A 21,626-nucleotide genomic window follows, 5' to 3' on the forward strand; every position below is an offset into this window, starting at 1 on the left:
AGAAACCAACTCAGGGAAGCTCATCTGCATGCTTGTCGTCCTGCATGTTCCTGGTTTGCTCTCGGTGAGTAACATCTTAAGCCTCATTCTCCAGTGATAATGCTGTTTAAGAAACTAAGAAATGCAGTTTATTTGCCGCAAAGGAGATAATTATTATTAGCTTAGGGGACTGGCTCCACACTGTGTATGACATTTTCAGCCGTAAGACTATACATGCATAAAGTATTAGCTGGATGTGATCTGTGTTTGTGATCAGCATTAAAAACAGTAAATCAGCAATTGCCGATCACATGCTTTTTCACAAAAATCGTCTGATACCAATCGACGGCCGATCGATCGGTACATCCCCATGAGTGTAATTCATTAAAGATGATCAAATTCAATCAGCGCTGAGTATTCAGATCTTTAAATACGCGGACGTACTGTTTTCACACGGCCGTTGCAATAGAGCACACATGAGAGCGGTGGTGTGTGGGTGCTCTGATCTGTGTGGCGGCAAACAGTGAATAGTTCAAGTTGTTAATAATGCACAGGTTAGAAGTGCAATTTTGATGTTACTGTTTTCCCTAAAACACACATTGAGGCTACAAAGTGTTTTTTATCCGATCACTCGAATAATCGAACAACCTAATCGCTTGATTACTCGATTACTAAAATAAATTGATAGCTGCAGCCTTAATTTCTACATTCAATGAAACTTCATTACGGTCTGCATGTACATATTTTTAAAAGTGCATTGTATTTTTGCCTATTGCCCTGGAAACATTTAATAACTCCTCTGCCTCTGCCTTTGATGCTCCCTGTCAGCCCACCAGCAAGGGTCAGGCCTGATGGAGTAACACAGTCAGAGGTGTGTTGTATGGTGCCAGCATCAATTTACTCATGGGTGAAAAATGTATTTTTGGCACCACTTTGAATGACATTTAAATGGGTCGTACAATCTGCTGGCCCTCAAGGCAACTCTCTTGCCCGAATAAAGACCCTGTTTTACTGTGCAACAACTGAGTGTCAAGTGTGTCAGAGCAACAATCTGAAAAAAATTGCACAAAACACTACAAGACCTATAGTTTAATGTCATGTACCCTCCAATTATTAGGTCTTACAGTAGTTATTAATGTGCCTATGTTCAGCCAGTGTGCAGAAACTCACACCTTGTCACTCCTCTCGCACTCTCAGCATTTCCCCCTAAGGGGATAAGCTATTGTTATTGTGTTCTGTGTGCGGATGTGTGTGTGTGTGTGTGTGTGTAATACTGCCGCAGGTCACGGCAGAAGGTGGCATTTGTTATTAATGATGACCCCGGCACAAGACATGCCCCGCGGTCAAGCCTCAAGCAAGGAAAAGCAAGACGCACTCATGCAAACAGACTACAGCACCGCGTACACCACCAAATGCAACTGTTTTGGATACAAGCGCCCATTAATTATACATGCATATTCCAAGTGTCATTCAGAGTTTAGCCTTAAAAGAGAGGGTCCGTTTTCACATTTGGAATATTCTTCTAGTAACTCTCTCTTGTCACCACGAATGTTCACGCAGGGGACCATGTTAACATTTAGCTTCTCTGAAAAGTCACCCTTGGGATGCTGTCAGTGACATTATCGTAAGAGAATCTGTGTACTGTAAGAGATGAATGAGATGAACATGGGAGTTCAAAGGGCGAAAGAGGCTGGCGAGTGTGCGTGTATGTTGGGTAAGCATGTGTGTGCGTGTGTGTGTGTACTGTAGCTGCATGCGGGTCTAGGGTATTGTTGGGGTGCACAGGCAGGCTATGGAGGCGAAGAGAAGATGTGGGTGATTGATGGTGGTTGTCTGAATGGAAAACTTCTCAGGCTGGGCTCTTGAACTGACGCAATAACCTTAACTGTAGACAACAGACCATCAATAACATTCACACAGAGGTACACAAGTCTCCACTGTATGTGTGTGTGTGGGTGTATCCTGCATGCATTTGTATCATTTGAGTTGCACATTAAACATGCACACAAAATGCTCACAAATTGTCACAGAAAACGACAACAAGCTTTGTCGTCCAAATTGTCTGTAAAGTCATTCAATGTAAGGGAATATTCAGAATCAGAAATACTTTAATAATCCCCGAGGGGAAATTAAGATTTTCAGCACAATCCCATTTAATTCTCGCTCAATGCTATTGACAAAAAAACAAACAAAAAAACAACAACTTGTCATTATCATCCATTATAATATGTCATACTGTATTTTTCGGACTATAAATCGCAGTTTTTTTCATAGTTTGGCCGGGGGTGCGACTTATAGTCAGGAGCGACTTATGTGTAAAATGATTAACACATTACCGTAAAATATCAAATAATATTATTTAGCTCATTCACGTAAGAGACTAGACGTATAAGATTTCATGGGATTTAGCGATTAGGAGTGACAGATTGTTTGGTAAATGTATAGCATGTTCTATATGTTATAGTTATTTGAATGACTCTTACCATAATATGTTACGTTAACATACCAGGCACGTTCTCAGTTGGTTATTTATGCCTCATATAACGTACACTTATTCAGCCTGTTGTTCACTATTCTTTATTTATTTTAAATTGCCTTTCAAATGCCTATTCTTGGTGTTGAGTTTTATCAAATACATTTCTCCAAAAAATGTGACTTATACTCCAGTCCGACTTATATATGTTTTTTTCCTTCTTTATTATGCATTTTCGGCCGGTGCGACTTATACTCCGGAGCGACTTATACTCCGAAAAATATGGTACTTTGTTCTGAAATTGTCATGTATCCATCCAATCTGCTGTTGAAACTTGGACTATATAACCAACATATATATAATCAGCCTATACATTGATTGTAAATTAGGGGCGGGACATGGATAAGCATTCTTGATTGTTTTCCCGTATCCCTTTTCGGTGGGTGCAGTTGCATGTCTGTCAAATTACAAAGAGTGATGAAGTGTTGCTATATATGCCTGTCTGCCGAAATAAATAAATACATTAATTCATTCTGACAAACATTACAGTGAGACAGAACAGGATCGCTGACGGGTCTGCCAACTTCCGGTGCCCCTTACAAAAAAGGTGAGAAACAGGTAAATGCTGGGGGGTGAGAACAAAAATATTCAGTCTGAACCTGGGACCCTGGAGAGGGGGTCCAGACTGAGGCCAAGGAAAAAAAATACTCATAGCCATAGCACACATAAACATGTGTGTAAAAGGGAAAACATCAAAAATCACAAAGGACATTAAAGACCTTAAAAGAGCAGAGCTGATGCAACCAGCCACTTCTACACACAGCCACAAAAATAAAACAACGTCCCCCACGCCATCGTCTACTGGGGTGAGGGGGAGCATGGTCAGAGACAGGAGCAGACCCAACAAAGCAACCAAGAGAGCCGACTCCACCCTCGGCCGCCCACCAACTCTCGGACAGTGTCCAGTCCGCATGGATGAACGAGGATGCGTCCAAGGAGACCGAGGTGTCCCATACCTGCTCATTCAGCCAAGACACTGTGAAGCTTGTCCGTCCCGGCGCCCAGCGCCAGCTCTGCACCTCTGTCTCTCCATCCACAATACTCTTCATATTGTGAGTATTGTTACTATTACAACCCCTAAAACACTGCACATGTGCATCGGGCCTATGTACATTTAACAGAAACTCTACTCTTCAATTATGTAAAAAGGGAGAAAATCTGATGCTGTAAATACACATTCAAAAAGAGCCGACATTGCAGCAGCTTACCAAAGAGTAAGGGCTATCACACACTGAAGTGGTTCCTATAGAAATTATACTGTTTGGTAACACTGTGCATGCAGCATATATTTGAGCCACTCCAAATCTACTACAGTAGCATCTCCTTTGCTGTATGGCTTAGTGTTTCATTTTTTACACACACTTCAACCCTTGCATAAACCGCTCATCCTCATTCCATGGCAAACAGTTGGGTAGTATTAGGTTCTTCATAGAGCGTCTACATTATTTGTGTTTTTTTCCCCCTTTTGAACTGTTTCGCCCTGTCACATTTTGGCTTAACTGCTGTTTGTGATCACAAGCAATCTGCCAGGAGCACATGTTGACATCAATGAGTATCTGACAAAACGTAATGCTGACATGCCAAGACAGCACGCTAATACGGAAAGCAGGAGAAAAGTCAAGGCACCTGAAGCGCCAACTGAGAAATATATGAGTTATTTAATTGAGGACAGAGGAAGCGAAATTATTGTTGACAAAGACATCAATAAACTAAACGAATATTGAACTTTATATCAACTTGAACTTGTAGGGAAATAAAATACATAACTCTTAAAGACTTAATGCAGATGAAGTGATTAACTGTCCAATTCAGTCAAAACTCTTATTCCAGTACTTATTATAGAATGTATTATCCATGTCCCTGCATTGTTTGTCTTTTATTTAATGCCCCACTTTGTCTAACTCAGTGGTCCTCCAACTTGTTCCACTTCAAGTACCACCTCAGAAAAAAACTTGGCTCTCCAAGCACCACCAGAATGACCAACATACAGTAGCATGGTAGGTCTAAGTATTCATTAAAAACAAGGCAGATGTTTTATATAACAATTATATTTCATGCTTTTGGCCCCTGTAACATTATATACAGTTTGAACAGTAACACTGTGTTTGAATATAGGATAATAAAACATTGTACTTTAATCAAGTGATTTTTTGGCATATCAATAGATGGAGCCCGTGTACGAGAACTACTGGTCTAACTTATTCATGTTATAATATCAATATAAACTATTTATTTGTATTTTATTACTTTTATTCAATTGTGATCTTATTTGTATAATTTTTTAAATTTGATTTATTGTATTTTATGTTTCTCTACACAGCACAATCTACAGTTTATGGTGTCATTTTTATAATTTTTTATTTCTTTATCACCTTTGCTAGAATATTACGTAATCACCATAGTTTGTCAGTTAGTTAATTAGCAAGATACCTCAAAAAGTTATAGGTAGATTTTGATGACACTTGAAATGTCAGAATTGCAACAAGTGATTCAATTTGGGGATGATCCGAATCTGTTCTACTACCTTGTTATTGTTACGAGGCTCAACTTCTGTGTCTGTATGTTAGCGGCCTCGCCACCACCCACAGAGACAATAAGAGTCTGTTTATTTATATAGAACAAAGGCGCCCAGGTGCTGGGGCCGATGCAAAGAGTAAACCCTCTTGCACTATATTTGGACGCGGTAGACGAGGAAAATCACGCACAGACCTGTCAATTTAATTTACTGTGGTACCTCAACTTAAGAATGCTCTTTCTTATGAGTGTTTTGAGAGAAGAGCTGTCGCTCTACTAAATTGAGAGTAAATATTTGAGTAATAAGTATTCCCGCCATAAGTTGGCATAGCGAATGCCACAGTGAACCTAAGAATGGATCAATTTGTTTTTCCAACCGTGGGAAGGAAGAAAGTGAGCATGAAGGACAAATGATGATATGCTTACATTAAAGAAATAAATCCTTACAGAGCGAGTAGTGAAATGATGTGAAGTGAGTTATATTTATGTAGCGCTTGTTCTCCAGAGACTCAAAGCAATTTACATTGTGAAAACCATTTACTACATCTTTTAAGCTACATTTAAACCAGTGTGGGTGGCCCTGCACGGTGGATAGGGTGTCTTGCCCAAGGACACAACGACAGTGGCTAGGATGGTGGAGGCTGGAATCAAACCTGGAACCCTCAGGTTGCTGGCACGGCCGCTCTACCATCTGAGCATTGCCACCCCCAAATGTAGCCAACTTGGCAAATGTGTTGGAGCGTAGCACTGCTAGTCTGCACCATATTCACGTAAAATGAGTCAATAACGCTAGCCAAGAATGTTAAAATAGTATACAAATACTAAATACCAAATCATTTATGGAGAAGCTGCCTATGGTGTGTTTGACGGGGAAACAGCTCAAAGGAGATACTGCAGAAATCCGCCCTCCAAGGTAAACAAATGCAGTACATGATTATTACATTACTTCCTAAATCTACTGTTAGTAGTACATGTATTGTTTTCATACAATAGTTCTAAAAGTTGTGTTTGTTTTTTTTTTAAAGGTATGCTACATGGTAAAACTATGTCGTTGTTATTTCCGGAGACGGACGTCTGTTCACAGGAGGAAATATGTGCAGGAAGTGAGCTGGTTGCTAGCATGAGATTGGCAATAAAAGTTAAAAAGAGCGCCAGACTTTGTGGGACTCCTTCTGGACGCTATAATAGATGATATTACTTTAATTTGTTTTCACACAAAAATCTGTCATTTCCAAGGTGTGGCCGTCGCCACAATCAAGCACATGTAGAGAAAACTTTGATAAAGATTTTTTGGGGAGGAATTTTATTTCATAAGCACACATTTTTTCTCAAGTGTTTTAAGTTAAGAGCTCCGTCACAGAACCAATTCGGCTTGTAAGTTTAGTATTGTCTGTCTGCTAGTTAGTTAAAAATTAAACAAAGTTATGGGCGGATTTTGATTAAACTTAAAAGAAATTGCAGAAATAGGATAAGGAACAAGTGGTTGAATTGTGGAGGTGATCCAGACTACTGTCAGAATTCAAGAGGTTTATTTTTGAAGTTTCTTTACTTTTGGAAGTGGTGCACTCTGAATGCTTGTCTAGTTGACATTTAACTCTTTAACACCTTCCTTTCTTTTCGCACAGGAAGTGAGCTAAATGTAGTACATATATATTGTGAACAAATTAGCACTAATAGACGCTGACTATGTTTCCATGCACTAAATTTGTCAAATAGTTTGGTTCAAAAGAAGCCTTCTACAACCCATGGAAACAACTTCAGCTGATCGTGTTTGTCTTTTGAAAAGTCGGACGAACACAACAAGATCATGCGACTGAAAACCAGATCTCTCGAGTGGGTGTGTGTCGCTGCAGGGGACCCTTTGTGTCGCGCATTGCCCCGGTCTCGGAATATAACCTGGAAACGCATTTCAGTAAAATGTAGACAAAAAGAGGAGACATCTTTATTTGCTTCACAAATTAAAAGAGCAGAACATTTTGGAATGCATCGATGGGAGATGAAAAGAAATATATATATTTTTTTCACACTGCAATTGTGCACTCCAAACTAATTAGCAATAACTCTGTTTTCCGCACAACTGGCAAGCTTGTCCACAACAATAGCAAGCCTCATCGGCACAAACTATCTTTTCTTTTGGATTTAAAACTCCTTCCAGCAATCCACAGAGCTTATTGAATGAATATCATGACATTCCATTTTTTTTTTTCATTCTTCAAAATAAAATTCCTTCTAAACAACTCTCTCCCTCCAGTCTTTGCTTCGTACCCGCCAGTCCAGCAATTCTGAGACATTCCTGGTAGTAGCGTCTTGTTTGTAGCGCAATCTAAGATCATGTTTTGATGCTGTCTGCTATTTAATATCAGCATAGCCGTTAAAAACATAATATTTCTAATCTGTGGCAACATCACAGTGGACATTAGGTACAATAACTGGGCTGTTGACTTGTGAGAAGACGCAAAGACGCCTTGTTTTGGTGTGACAACATAGGTCAACCAGGAAAAGCAAATAACCGTATTTTCCGGACCATTGGGCGCACCGGATAATAAGGCGCACAGCCGATGAATGGTCTATTTTTGATCTTTTTTTCATATATTAGGCGCACCGGATTATAGGGCGCTTTAAAGAAGTCATATTATTATTTTTATTTTTTTCTAAATTGAAAACACTTCCTTGTGGTCTACATAACATGTAATGGTGGTTCTTTGGTCAAAAATGTTGCATAGATTATGTTTTACAGATCATCTTCAAGTCACTTTCTGTCAGTCGCTTCAGGATGCGCCGTTTTGTGGGCGGTCTTATTTACGTGGCTCACCTTCGACAGCGTCTTTTCCCCATCATCTTTGTTGTAGCGGTGTAGCGTGCAAAGACGGCAGTGGACGAAGTGTCAAAAGATGGAGCTAACTGTTTTAATGACATTCAGACTTTACTTAAATCAATAACGGAGCAGCATCTTCTCATCCGGAAACAACAACACCGGAAATGTTTCCTGTGAAAGACCGTCCGACCGGAACGCTAATAACTAAAGTTCCTTGGGTAAATAATGTAAACTCACTAGGCCGGTATGTTTTAGCGCTTTCATGACAAGTTTACTGACAGATATAAGTAAGAACTTTACACTACTTTATGTTAGAAATGGCAACAGCGGAGGATGAATGTCCCAAAACAAGAAGATAGAGGAAAAAGAAGAAGCGTGTTGACTAGCGGACGCGCGGACATTTTCAGGACTTATACAGATCCCAAATACAGATCAGCGGGTACCAGAAGGTAAGAAAAGTTGCTTTTGCATAATATTGCGAAACAAAACGGCAGATAATATGTCTTACCTTATACACACACCATAATAATACTCGTACGTTTAATACGTCGACATTTCTTCAAGCGGTGCGGCTTCATAGCTTACCAAGTAAAACATTTTGATAGATTTTTGAGCGCCGTGCATAATGTTCTATATTTTCAATGGAACATGCAAAATGTTGGTGTTGTTTACTTGAGACATATTGCAATCATAGTGCTGTTTACACTTATCTCTTATGTTTGACTGCCATCTACTGGTCACACTTATCACTAAACCATGTACCAAATAAAATAGCTTTGAGGTGAGTAAACTCAACCAAACGTATTCCTTACATTAGGGACACCGGGTTATAAGGCACACTGTCGAGTTTTAAGAAAAAAAAAAGATTTCAGGTGCGCCTTGTAGTCTGGAAAATACGGTATTAGTCCAGGCTAAAAATAAATAAGTGCCCCCAAGTGTACATGAGACACACGGCGTATGATCAGTAGTCGTACTAGAGAAAAGTTCACCTCCAGGCAGCTACAACCCTAAACTAACACCCTCCCCGGATTGCTAATAATCAAATGTAAACAATCAAATGCAGATTCTTTTTCTTATGCCTTCTGATCCCTCTCTCTCTCTCTCTCTCTCTCTCTCTATGTCCACTACTTCATGTCCATATCCCCACCCCCCCCACCCCCCCACCCCACCCCCCTCCACACTCCTGATTGTAAATAATGTAAATAATTCAATGTGATTATCTTGTGTGATGACTGTATTATGATGATAGTATATATGATAGTATATATCTGTATCATGAATCAATTTAAGTGGACCCCGACTTAAACAAGTTGAAAAACTTATTCGGGTGTTACCATTTAGTGGTCAATTGTACGGAATATGTACTTCACTGTGCAACCTACTAATACAAGTCTCAATCAATCAATCAAATGTGCATGGACACTGTGACTTCACCTTTAAGTGTGAAAACACAAAAAATCGAACTATTTGAGAAATCAGACTAATTTAGTGCATGGAAACGTAGTTACTGAGAAAGGGTAAGATTAAATAAACTCTGTTTCTTCCTACTCCTTTTGAGACATCTTAAATTGTGCAAAGGTAGACATGTCATAAACAAATATACATACCATAGCATTATCCCATCATAAACAAAGCACATTTTAACCACTATAAACAGGTCACTCTGAGAATTGGGTAGTGTAAATCTCAAGGGAATTTGTAGTTCTTTTATCGACTAGCAGGATATTTTGGAATATTAGACTGGGCAAGAGATGAAAATACCACAAAAGACAGTGAGCTGTGAAAGTATTCCCATTGAACTGTCAGTTATTATTCCTGGATATTTTTTGTTTGAGCAGTGCAGTTGTGGGAGCTCATCTTGTCACACAAGAATGCACAAAAAATAAATAAACACATAAGCTGTGTTGTTTATCACTTTTGTCTGTGATGCGTGGTGACTACACACAACAGCAGACCAAGAGACACCATCACTACCTGCACATTATTTCCCCTTCTGCATCGCCACTTCCCTTCTTCTTGTCAAACCATGCAGGGCAGAGTATACAAAACCGTGTCTGTCTACCTCCTTTGAGGAAGCTAATTGCTCAAAATAAATCTCATGTGCCCAAAGGGGAAAAAACAAACTGATGGAGGTTTTTTGTGAGGTTTTAACATAATTATAGCGCAATGGATTTGTATTAAGGCATGGGGAAAACTCCTTACCTTTTTAAGGATGCCGGTAAGCCGCTCTGTCTCACAGTCGATGATAATCTGTCCCTCCTTCCTCTTGTCCAAATCCTGGAACACTTTCAAGAACGATGCCTCAGTCATGGTTTCCACATTGACGGATGTCACCAGCCAGTTCCTCTCTGCTGCTGTGTCCAGAACCTTCTGCAGCACAGACAGACCTGGACAGAGGTTGACAACAGTTAAAACCAGTAAAGCTGTATGTGCATTAATAATATTAGAGGTGGTCATCGGTTTATGACGTTCTGTGTTATGACATTTCATGGTTACGAAAGTGCTCGCATACATTATTTAAAAAACTTAATTTTGGTCCATTAACATGAGACTCACTTAAGAACTATACTTAAATAATACTCTATGGCAGTGGTACCCAACCCCCGGATCGATTGGTACCGAGCCGCACAAGAAATTAAAAATAAAAATAAATAAATAAATAAAAAATAAAAATAAAAAATATTTATTTTTATTTTTATTTTTTATTTATTTTATTTATTTTTTATTAAATCAACATAAAAAACACAATATATATATTATATATATCAATATAGATCTATACAGTCTGCAGGGATACCGTCCGTAAGCACACATGATTGTATTTCTTTATGACAAAAAACAAATAAATACAAATAAAAATACCATATAAAGTGGGTTATGTTCTATTTGGAGGAGTGCTTTTATATTACTCAGAAAAAAGTTCCAGAGATTATAGTTGTGTGCTGCATGCTCCACAACATAGCAAAGCACCACGGGTTTGAGAATGATGCCATGACTTGGAGAGAAATTAGTGTCTCCCTGGTGACAACCGGTACTACACACATAAACCCCTTTTAAATAAAGTGCAATGGAATTATTATTTAGCAAAATTATTTGCAAACAAGTATCTCAATCTGTGCGTAGATAATCCGATTGATGTGTTGTGTACTAATGTGTGTGTCTGTATCTAAATGTGTGTGTGATCAGAGCCAGATGTGCGTGTTTTAATTTGTCTGTCCGTATTTCAATCCGTCTGTGTGGAAAAAAATGCATGTGTTTGTAATCATAATTGTGTGAAGCAAGAACCCTCGATTTACTGTCTTTTTACAGGTGACTTTTGCCACACATCTGCCGTGAAATATTTGTGTGTGCATATTCAGATTTGTGTGCATGTAATACAATCTCTGGGTGTGTATTTAGATCTGTGGGAATCAGGAACTCTAGATTGGCTCTCCTTTTACACATGGAAAATCTGTCTGTAACGTCACCTTTCCTTTCCTTATCCCTTACAATAATATTACCATAGACAAAAAATACAAGTACAAAAATGGAAAAGGGAGCAACCTACTGTATTGCTTTGGCAGGAAGATTCTCCTGCCTCTACTACCTCCTCCCACCCAGTAAGCCACATGCTAAAAGTAGGAAATTGTTCTCTTTTTTGTATTAGTCTTTCATGTCGTTTTTAGGTTTACTGTTTTTACTACTGTGTTTGATGTCCTTCATGTGTTCTGTGTACAGTGTGGTATACTAAACTGTTTTATTTTGGAAAGAGTTCCAACTCGGAACGTAAACCGTTTCGTAACCCAATGACCACCTGTATTACGATTGTTGGCAAAATATCATGATATAAAAAATCGAGTTACAACTACCTTTGCTAGAAAGTAGAGAACCAAGCCCATCCATCAGAACGTTCTGATGTCTTTGTCAGTAATAAAGTGTAATAAGTGTTGAGTCTATTCAGCACACTGACACTTCCAAGTGTGCCGACCTAAATAATGACCACTGCTATGCCAACCGACAGTCAGCACATGCATCACAGCCAAAGACACAACCCCGGGCCGGTTTACATCCTCCGAGTACCAATTACAAGAGAATATGCTGCAGTACGCTGTTGCCTGGACACTTAAGCATCATGGAGGGAGAGCTATAGCAGCCAATGAGAGAAGAGCTCTTGGTAAAGCAGGAAATAAAAGGTGATTAGACAACACACAAGCTCTGACTCACTGCTTTTTGCTCCCTTTCTCTTGGAAGTCAGCCACTCCAGCTGGTAGCAACAAATATTCCAGGGAGGGAGAAAACCAAATGATTTCACTATAGCAGCAGACTGGCAGCTGTTACCCACATAAATCAAAAATGTAATTAAGAAATTAGATCCAAAATATAGTTTGTTTTGTGCATGCAGTTTGGAGAATGTTTCTGCACACATGCATTTGATGCATATTTAGCAAATGTAAAAATAGCTGAGCCACAACAACAATACACTGTCAAAGAAAAATGAGGAACATAGTCACCGCCTCCAGAAAATGATGGCTTGGCCTTATTTGAATGCACAGCAGCTGCTCTGCAGGCAATGTATGCTGACTATTTGTCGCCAAGTCATTAAGTAACAAAAGGATGGATAGTGTTCGACCTCCATAAATAACCACAATACAAGTAGATAAATAAGACAGCCAGGAAAAGTAGCAAGTGTAGACAGGAAGCAGAGCACTTCAGCCTGGAGACCTTGCACACTGAAGCGTTACCAGAAAGACCGTTAATCGAGCCTTTCACCAAGTTATTAGATTTAACACTGAAAGCGAGGAACATGGAAGAGTGACACAGGTAGCAGTGAATCAAGGCTGATAAACAAAGTACAAGGCTACAGACCAGTTTGCCTCTTAAATTGAATTCAGCACCATGGACAGCAGTCATTTCATTTACTCCCAATTTGGAATAGCGCGGACAAACACAAGCTTTCTGCTCAGTATATCAACCATTTTAAGTATTAACTGTTGAATTTTAATTTTGGTGTAACAATGACATTTAAAGCATTTGAGTTATAGGGCAATGCCATAAAAAACCAAAAACAAACGGTTATTACAAAAATAATGTTGAATTATGTAATTTTGCTAAACACAAGATTAACAGAATGAAGATGTAATGTATTTGTGTTTCTGCTTTTAAGATCAGGTGTCACACAGAGAATCACTTGTTTACTTGAATTGATCACAACGGACACCGCCAAACACTTTGCTCTGGTACCTCAATGTGCACTTTATTGTTTTATGTTTTTGCCTTTTACATTAATTACGTTGACTTAGGGTCTAAAGCAGGGGTGTCAAACGTACGGCCCGCGGGTTTGTTAAGTATAAAAATTAGCCAAAATGTTTTAATGAAAGAAACTGCTGTTCTAAATGTGTCCACTAGATGTTGCAATAGCAATTCTTTGTATCTTTGTAGATTATGCTACATATATATATAAAAAAATAAACCACACGATGTTAGTGCACCAGTCGAAGAAAATGAGCAAACTACATAAATAACATCCTGTAATTTTATTTTGATATTATTTGTTTATCTTGATAGATTGAAAATTCACACCAATGAGTTGACTGATGAACATCCATCCATCCATCCATTTTCTAACGCTTGTCCCTTCTGGGGTCGCGGGGCTGCTGGAGCCTATCTCAGCTGCAATCGGGCGGAAGGCCGGGTACACCCTGGACAAGTCGCCACCTCATCACAAGGGTTAGTGCATGTGCCTCACAATACGAAGGTCCTGAGTTCAATCCCGGGCTCGGGATCTTTCTGTGTGGAGTTTGCATGTTTCCCCATGACTGCATGTGTTCCCTATGGGTACTCCGGCTTCCTCCCACCTCCAAAAACATGCACCTGGGGATAGGTTGATTGGCAACACTAAATTTGCCGTAGTGTGTGAATGTGAGTGTGAATGTTGTCTGTCTTATCTGTGTTGGCCATTATCACATTAATTTATTCAAAAAGTATAAATAACGACAAATAAAGATAGAATACTATTAACCGCAACATGTAAGTGTAAAAAAAACCCAACAACAACATGATTTGTACATTTTGAGAATGTGCTTGTTCTATTTCCAAACAAAGAAATCGATCTGAAGTTGTCTTTATTTTTAAGTTATCGTGCCGTGATTTTACCAGTCCGGCCCGCTTGGGAGTAGATTTTTCTCCATGTGGCCCCCGATCTAAAATGAGTTTGACACCCCTGGTCTAAAGAGCAGATCCTGCATAATGGCCATTCAGTGTTTGTGACTTTGCCAATGTGGTTTAAAAAAAAAAAAAATCTTAATAAATGTTTTTTTTCACCTGAAGACGGTAAAGACAAAAACATGTGTGGTACTGAATCCAAAAAGGTTTAGTTTTTTGTTGTTACAATGGGCAAGCTACGTGCAGAATAATGTAGACATAGATACACACCTTGTTTGACAGCTAGTGCAGCAAAACAGAAAAGTTGCTTTCCATCCACCGCTGCTTTATAGTGAACTAGAAGTGGTGCCACAACAAACAAGTTTAAACTGTGACACTGATTATTAATCATCATCATTATTTATTAGTGATCAGTATCGATTATACTGTATATTATCATTTAAATACAATTAATAAGTGTGTGAGGCACATTTCGGGTTTAAACCTGGAGTGTGCATTTAGTTTTTTAGCTTCAGTCATTAGTGTACTGACAATCTAAGAGGGAGATAGTTCTGGAGATTAATCTAATCTAATAATTACAACACGTCTATTGCAGTTATCATAATAATAGCACTTCTGTTCCTTTCAAAGGTGGAGAAGAAGACGTCCGAGATGTTGGAGCAAGAGGCATCACTACAGACTCGACATTTTTGCATCTAGTTCTCTTCTGTGGCTGTTTGCCGCACTTTGAGGTTTTGACAAGCGGTAGAAGATGGATGGATGGATGGATGATATTAAATTGATTAATTAGTTAAATGAATTGAAATGTTCTTATCATCAATTATTTAAAGTGCAAAGAATGTTGCAGAAACATCCAGTGTTTCAAGCAAATATTAAAAAAATAAATACAACTTTTAGTTGAGTGTCTTTAAACTGACAATGTCCACTTTACTTTGTACATACATATTTATATATATATATATATATATATATATATATATATATATATATATATATATATATATATATATATATGTATATATATGTATATATATATATATATATATATATATATATATATATATATATATATATATATATATATATATATATATATATATATATATATATATATATATATATATACATACAAACCCTGTTTCCATATGAGTTGGGAAATTGTGTTAGATGTAAATATAAACGGAATACAATGATTTGCAAATCCTTTTCAACCCATATTCAATTGAATGCACTACAAAGACAAGATATTTGATGTTCAAACTCATAAACTTTTTTTTTTTTTTTGCAAATAATAATTAACTTAAAATTTCATGGCTGCAACACGTGCCAAAGTAGTTGGAAAATGGCTTGTTCACCACTGTGTTACATGGCCTTTCCTTTTAACAACACTCAGTAAACGTTTGGAAACTGAGGAGACACATTTTTTAAGCTTCTCAGGTGGAATTATTTCCCATTCTTGCTTGATGTACAGCTTAAGTTGTTCAACAGTCCGGGGTCTCCGTTGTGGTATTTTAGGCTTCATAATGCGGCACACATTTTCAATGGGAGACAGGTCTGGACTACAGGCAGGCCAGTCTAGTACCCGCACTCTTTTACTATGAAGCCGCATTGATGTAACACGTGGCTTGGCATTGTCTTGCTGAAATAAGCAGGGGCGTCCATGGTAACATTGCTTGGATGGCAACATATGTTGCTCCAAAACCTGTATGTACCTTTCAGCATTAATGGTGCCTTCACAGATGTGTAAGTTACCCATATCTTGGGCACTAATACACCCCCATACCATCACAGATGCTGGCTTTTCAACTTTGCGCCTATAACAATCCGGATGGTTCTTTTCCTCTTTGGTCCGGAGGACACCACATCCACAGTTTCCAAAAACAATTTGAAATGTGGACTCGTCAGACCACAGAACACTTTTCCACTTTGTATCAGTCCATCTTAGATGAGCTCAGGCCCAGCGAAGCCGACGGCGTTTCTGGGTGTTGTTGATAAACGGTTTTCGCCTTGCATAGGAGAGTTTTAACTTGCTCTTACAGATGTAGCGACCAACTGTAGTTACTGACAGTGGGTTTCTGAAGTGTTCCTGAGCCCATGTGGTGATATCCTTTACACACTGATGTCGCTTGTTGATGCAGTATAGCCTGAGGGATCGAAGGTCACGGGCTTAGCTGCTTACGTGAAGTGATTTCTCCAGATTCTCTGAACCCTTTGATGATATTACGGACCGTAGATGGTGAAATCCCTGAATTACTTGCAATAGCTGGTTGAGAAAGGTTTTTCTTAAACTGTTCAACAATTTTCTCACGCATTTGTTGACAAAGTGGTGACCCTCGCCCCATCCTTGTTTGTGAATGACTGAGCATTTCATGGAATCTACTTTTGCACCCAAACATGGCACCCACCTGTTCCCAATTTGCCTGTTCACCTGTGGGATGTTCCAAATAAGTGTTTGATGAGCATTCCTCAAATTTATCAGTATTTATTGCTACCTTTCCCAACTTCGTGTTGCTGGCATCAAATTCTAAAGTTAATGATTATTTGCCAAAAAAAAAAAGTTTATCAGTTTGAACATCAAATATGTTAGCATATTCAACAGAATATGGGTTGAAAATGATTTGCAAATCATTGTATTCCGTTTATATTTACGTCTAACACAATTTCCCAACTCATATGGAAACGGGGTTTGTATATATATATATATATATATATATATATATATATATATATATATATATATATATATATATATATATATATATATATATATATATATGTATGTCTGTGTGTATGTATGTCCGTGTGTATGTATATGTATGTATGTATATATGTTTGTATATATATATATATATATATATATATATATATATATATGTATATATATATATATATATATATATATATATATATATATATACATATATATATATATATATATATATATATATATATATATATATATATATATATATATATATATATATATATATATACATATATATATATATATATATATATATATATATATATATATATATATATATATATATATATATATATATATATACATATATATATATATATATATATACATACATATATATATATATATATATATATATATATATATATATGTATATATATATATATATATATATATATATATATATATATATATATATATATATATATATATACATATATATATATATATATATATATATATATATATATATGTATATATATATATATATATATATATATATATATATATATGTATATATATATATATATATATATATATATATATATATATATATATATATATATATATATATATATATATATATATATATATATATATATATTTATACATACACATATATATATATATATAACAGAAATTATATATATATATATATAAATTATATATATATATATATATATATATATATATATATATATATATATATATATATATATATATATATATATATATATATATATATATATATATATATACATATATATATATATATATATATATATATATATATGTATATATATATATATATATATATATATATATGTATATATATATATATATATATATATATATATATATATATATATATATATATATATATTTATACATACACATATATATATATATATATATATATATACATATATATATATATATATATATATGTATATATATATATATATATATATATATATATATATATATATATATATATATATATATATATATATATATATATATATATATATATATATATATATATATATATATATATATATATATATATATATAATTTCTTTGGTTGTGTATATATTTAATTTTACATTAAAATGTGTTTCTTTGGGTGTGGCAATTTTTCATTTGTATCTGAAATGATGCATGTAGGACCCTGTAAACGAAAGATAAAACCACCCAGATTTGTATTTTATTATATACCCCCTTTAATATGTGGAAGTATTTTTCATTTAGCTGAACATCCCCTTTTAGATGAAGACATGTAGCTGAAGCACCGCAAAGATTTAGAGAGAGGTCGACAAGGGGCCTCGTAAGACAAGCCAAAGTAAAACGGTCCTTTCAAGGCATCCGAGAGGAGAATAATATCTTAATGGAATCTAGCTGTCACAAGCACCCTTGGGCACCAGGCAATTGAGAGTCGAGAAAATAACCCTTTAGGAAACCATTTTTTATAATGGGTTTAATGGCCCATCAAATGTGTTTTTCCTAATCTTAGCTTTTGAAAGGAAAAACAATAGGCCCTCTTTCAGTGACTGCTGCGTGCTAAGATGACAAGAACAGATGTCCAATGTTTAAAGCTTGCTGTAAATGTGGGTGTTCTTGCCTGAAGATAATACGTACAACTCGAACCACGTTTAACATATACGAGAACAGCATTTTAAATGAACCACAAGCATGCTAAGACATGTTGGACCCAAGCAAAGAGGATTTTCTTGAAAGTCTTAAAATAACATTGTGGGAAAAGGTGACTGCAGTGTTGTATCCAGGCAACAGATGACTTCTGATATGGATTTCACCGGCTCCATTGTACCGTTCAATCATACTGGGTTGACTCAACGCACACGCACACGCACATGCACACAAACACACACACACACACACACACACACACACACACACACACACACACACACACACACACACACACACACACACACACACACACACACACACACACACACACACAGCGAGTGTGAGTAGATGATGAAGGGATCAGGGAACTTGAAAAAATCTTCAGGACATGTGTGACTCTAAGGCCATCATGCATCAAGAGGGCAGAGGACTAGCGTGAAATCTTCACTGTCACTGCTCATCACTGATCTTGGCAACTTGATAAGATGGCATCCGCCTTTTTAAAGCTTAAAGTTACAGCAAGTCCTTGTACGAGTCCATTTGTTAGCACATGCAACACAGTATTTGCGTGTTTTGACCACAGAAAAGTTCCCTTTGTGGTCGTGCACCAAAACACCTGGAGCAGATGGCCTGGCATTATGGGAAGGATCGAGTTGATTGGCTACCGGGAAGGGAGATGAGCCAACATGAGGAAGACTGCCGTGGTTCCCCCCCCCCCCCATTCTGTCATTGTATGTTCAAACACCAGCTGAGACATGCACAATGGGAAAGCTGAATTTTTGCTTCTATTGTATGATTGTATCTGCCAGTCAGGGAAAATGCTTCCTTTCAATAGCCCCGTGCACTCAAAAGACAATTCTTGGGGATAAATAGCCTCATTCACACAACACGTTGCTGCTGTCGCCATGACGATTTGACAACAAAGAAAAAGCAGGATGGATGACTACTTTCGTCAGTCTGCATAAATGTGTTAGGTACATCATGAATGGCTATAATTAGTATATATATTGACATTTTAAGCATAATAATAACATTATTATCATCATGTATCATAATTATGTTGAATACTACAGTGCTGTTATGTCACACTAGTGTTTACATCATTAAGCCAAATATATATATATATATATATATATATATATATATATATATATATATATATATATATATATATATATATATATATATATATACTACCGTTCAAAAGTTTGGGGTCACATTGAAATGTCCTTATTTTTGAAGGAAAAGCACTGTACTTTTCAATGAAGATAACTTTAAACTAGTCTTAACTTTAAAGAAATACACTATATACATTGCTAATGTGGTAAATGACTATTCTAGCGGCAAATGTCTGGTTTTTGGTGCAATATCTACACAGGTGTATATAGGCCCATTTCCAGCAACTATCACTCCAGTGTTCTAATGGTACAATGTGTTTGCTCATTGGCTCAGAAGGCTAATTGATGATTAGAAAACCCTTGTGCAATCATGTTCACACATCTGAAAACAGTTTAGCTCGTTACAGAAGCTACAAAACTGACCTTCCTTTGAGCAGATTGAGTTTCTGGAGCATCACATTTGTGGGGTCAATTAAACGCTCAAAATGGCCAGAAAAAGAGAACTTTCATCGGAAACTCGACAGTCTATTCTTGTTCTTAGAAATGAAGGCTATTCCACAAAATTGTTTGGGTGACCCCAAACTTTTGAACGGTAGTGTATATATATATATATATATATATGTGTGTGTTTTGAGGAAAGGGTTGGCTGTTGCCGGCACGATTGAAGAACGCCAAGGCAAAGCTGAAGTACCTTAGACCAGTGGTCCCCAACCTTTTTGTAACTGCGGACCGGTCAACGCTTGAAAATTTGTCCCACGGACCGGGGAGGGGGGTATTTTTTTAAATACATTTTTTATTTTTTTTTATTTTTTTTGGTCATAAAAAAGTGAGTATAAATGGGGAGGGAGGTTTTTTTGGGTTGGTGTACTAATTGTAAGTGTATCTTGTGTTAATAAAATAAATAAAAAACAATTTTTAAATTTTTTTTATTTCTTGTGCGGCCCGGTACCAATTGATCCAAGGACCGGTACCGGACAGCGAACCGGTACGGGGCCGCAGCCCGGTGGTTGGGGACCACTGCCTTAGACCATCCATTGTTAGTTTAAGATTGCCGCAAAAGTAACATGTTTCACTACAAATCACCAAATGATTCCCGAGCGCGGCCGCTGCTGCTCACTGATCCCCTCACCTCCCATGGGGTGAACATGGGGATGGGTCAAATGCAGAGGATAATTTCACCACACCTAGTGTGTGTGTGACTATCGTTGGGACTTTAACTTTAACTTAACATTTTATAAGTAACAGTAAATGGTAATTATTTACATGACCAGTTACTAGGAACAAATAACACCATTATCTGTTTACTGCTGAGATTGTATTGATGGCAATAGAATCCATTTTTTATTGCCCTATCATTTACAATTAAGGTGGACATGATACCAGAATGTCAGTAGTTAACATTAATAGCTGTGAATTTCCACAATAAAAAATGTTTACCCATGTATATAGAAATTCACTACGCTATTAAAAACTAAGTATTTAAGATTTTTTAACAGATTTTTGCGCAAAATTCAAATGGCATCATCAGCTGCCCAGAGGTAACTATACTTTAAACAATTAACATTATTGGCCTACACTCTCCGGGTATAATTAAAAAACAATACTGTGCTTATAAATATGCTCACAAATAATAGTAGTATTCTGCATTCTAAAAAGAACAGCAGTGGCGTTGAAGTACATAAAACAAACAATATTGATGGTGACATTCTTTCAATGTGGTGGCGTGACGCCATCATGTAATTCCTAATGCAACAGGCTACTAAAAAAGTCAAATGTATTATTAGTATCAACATTTAAACATTTTTTTCATTACGTTATGACTTTCTACTCATAGATTTCCTGTTTTGTTTTTTTTTCATTTTATTTCTACAATGCACCACATGTCCATAAAAAAGTGCCACAGATGGCCGAAAGGGCACATTTTGAGCACCGCCAATTTACATATTTCACCAGAAAGGCAAAGTGTTGCCAAACGACGGAAGAGTGTCTCTCACCTGTGTCTTCTCAGCGCTTATAGAAGGGATAAAGGTTAGGCAGCATCTTTGTGAAGGGGTCAGATATAGAAATAGTGGACTCATTTAAATACCTGGGTGTTCACATCAACAGTAAACT

The 21,626-nt window shown here is 36.7% G+C and overlaps 1 protein-coding gene across 8 annotated transcripts in view; it reads right to left on the minus strand.

Moving 5' to 3' along the window:
- gria1a (glutamate receptor, ionotropic, AMPA 1a) overlaps positions 1 to 21,626 on the minus strand; it is a 186,098-nt gene that overhangs the window by 109,389 nt on the left and 55,083 nt on the right. For all 8 annotated transcript variants that reach the window (XR_009825960.1, XR_009825959.1, XM_062045599.1 and 5 more), the window contains exon 4: positions 10,044 to 10,228. Coding sequence is in view for 6 of the 8 variants with exons in the window: in XM_062045599.1 (XP_061901583.1) it covers positions 10,044 to 10,228 (185 nt within the window). In the remaining 2 variants the exon portion in view is untranslated. The remainder of the gene's footprint in view (positions 1 to 10,043; positions 10,229 to 21,626) is intronic.

Source organism: Entelurus aequoreus, linkage group LG04, assembly GCF_033978785.1.
Source record: "Entelurus aequoreus isolate RoL-2023_Sb linkage group LG04, RoL_Eaeq_v1.1, whole genome shotgun sequence".
NCBI classification, from domain to species: Eukaryota; Metazoa; Chordata; class Actinopteri; order Syngnathiformes; family Syngnathidae; genus Entelurus; species Entelurus aequoreus.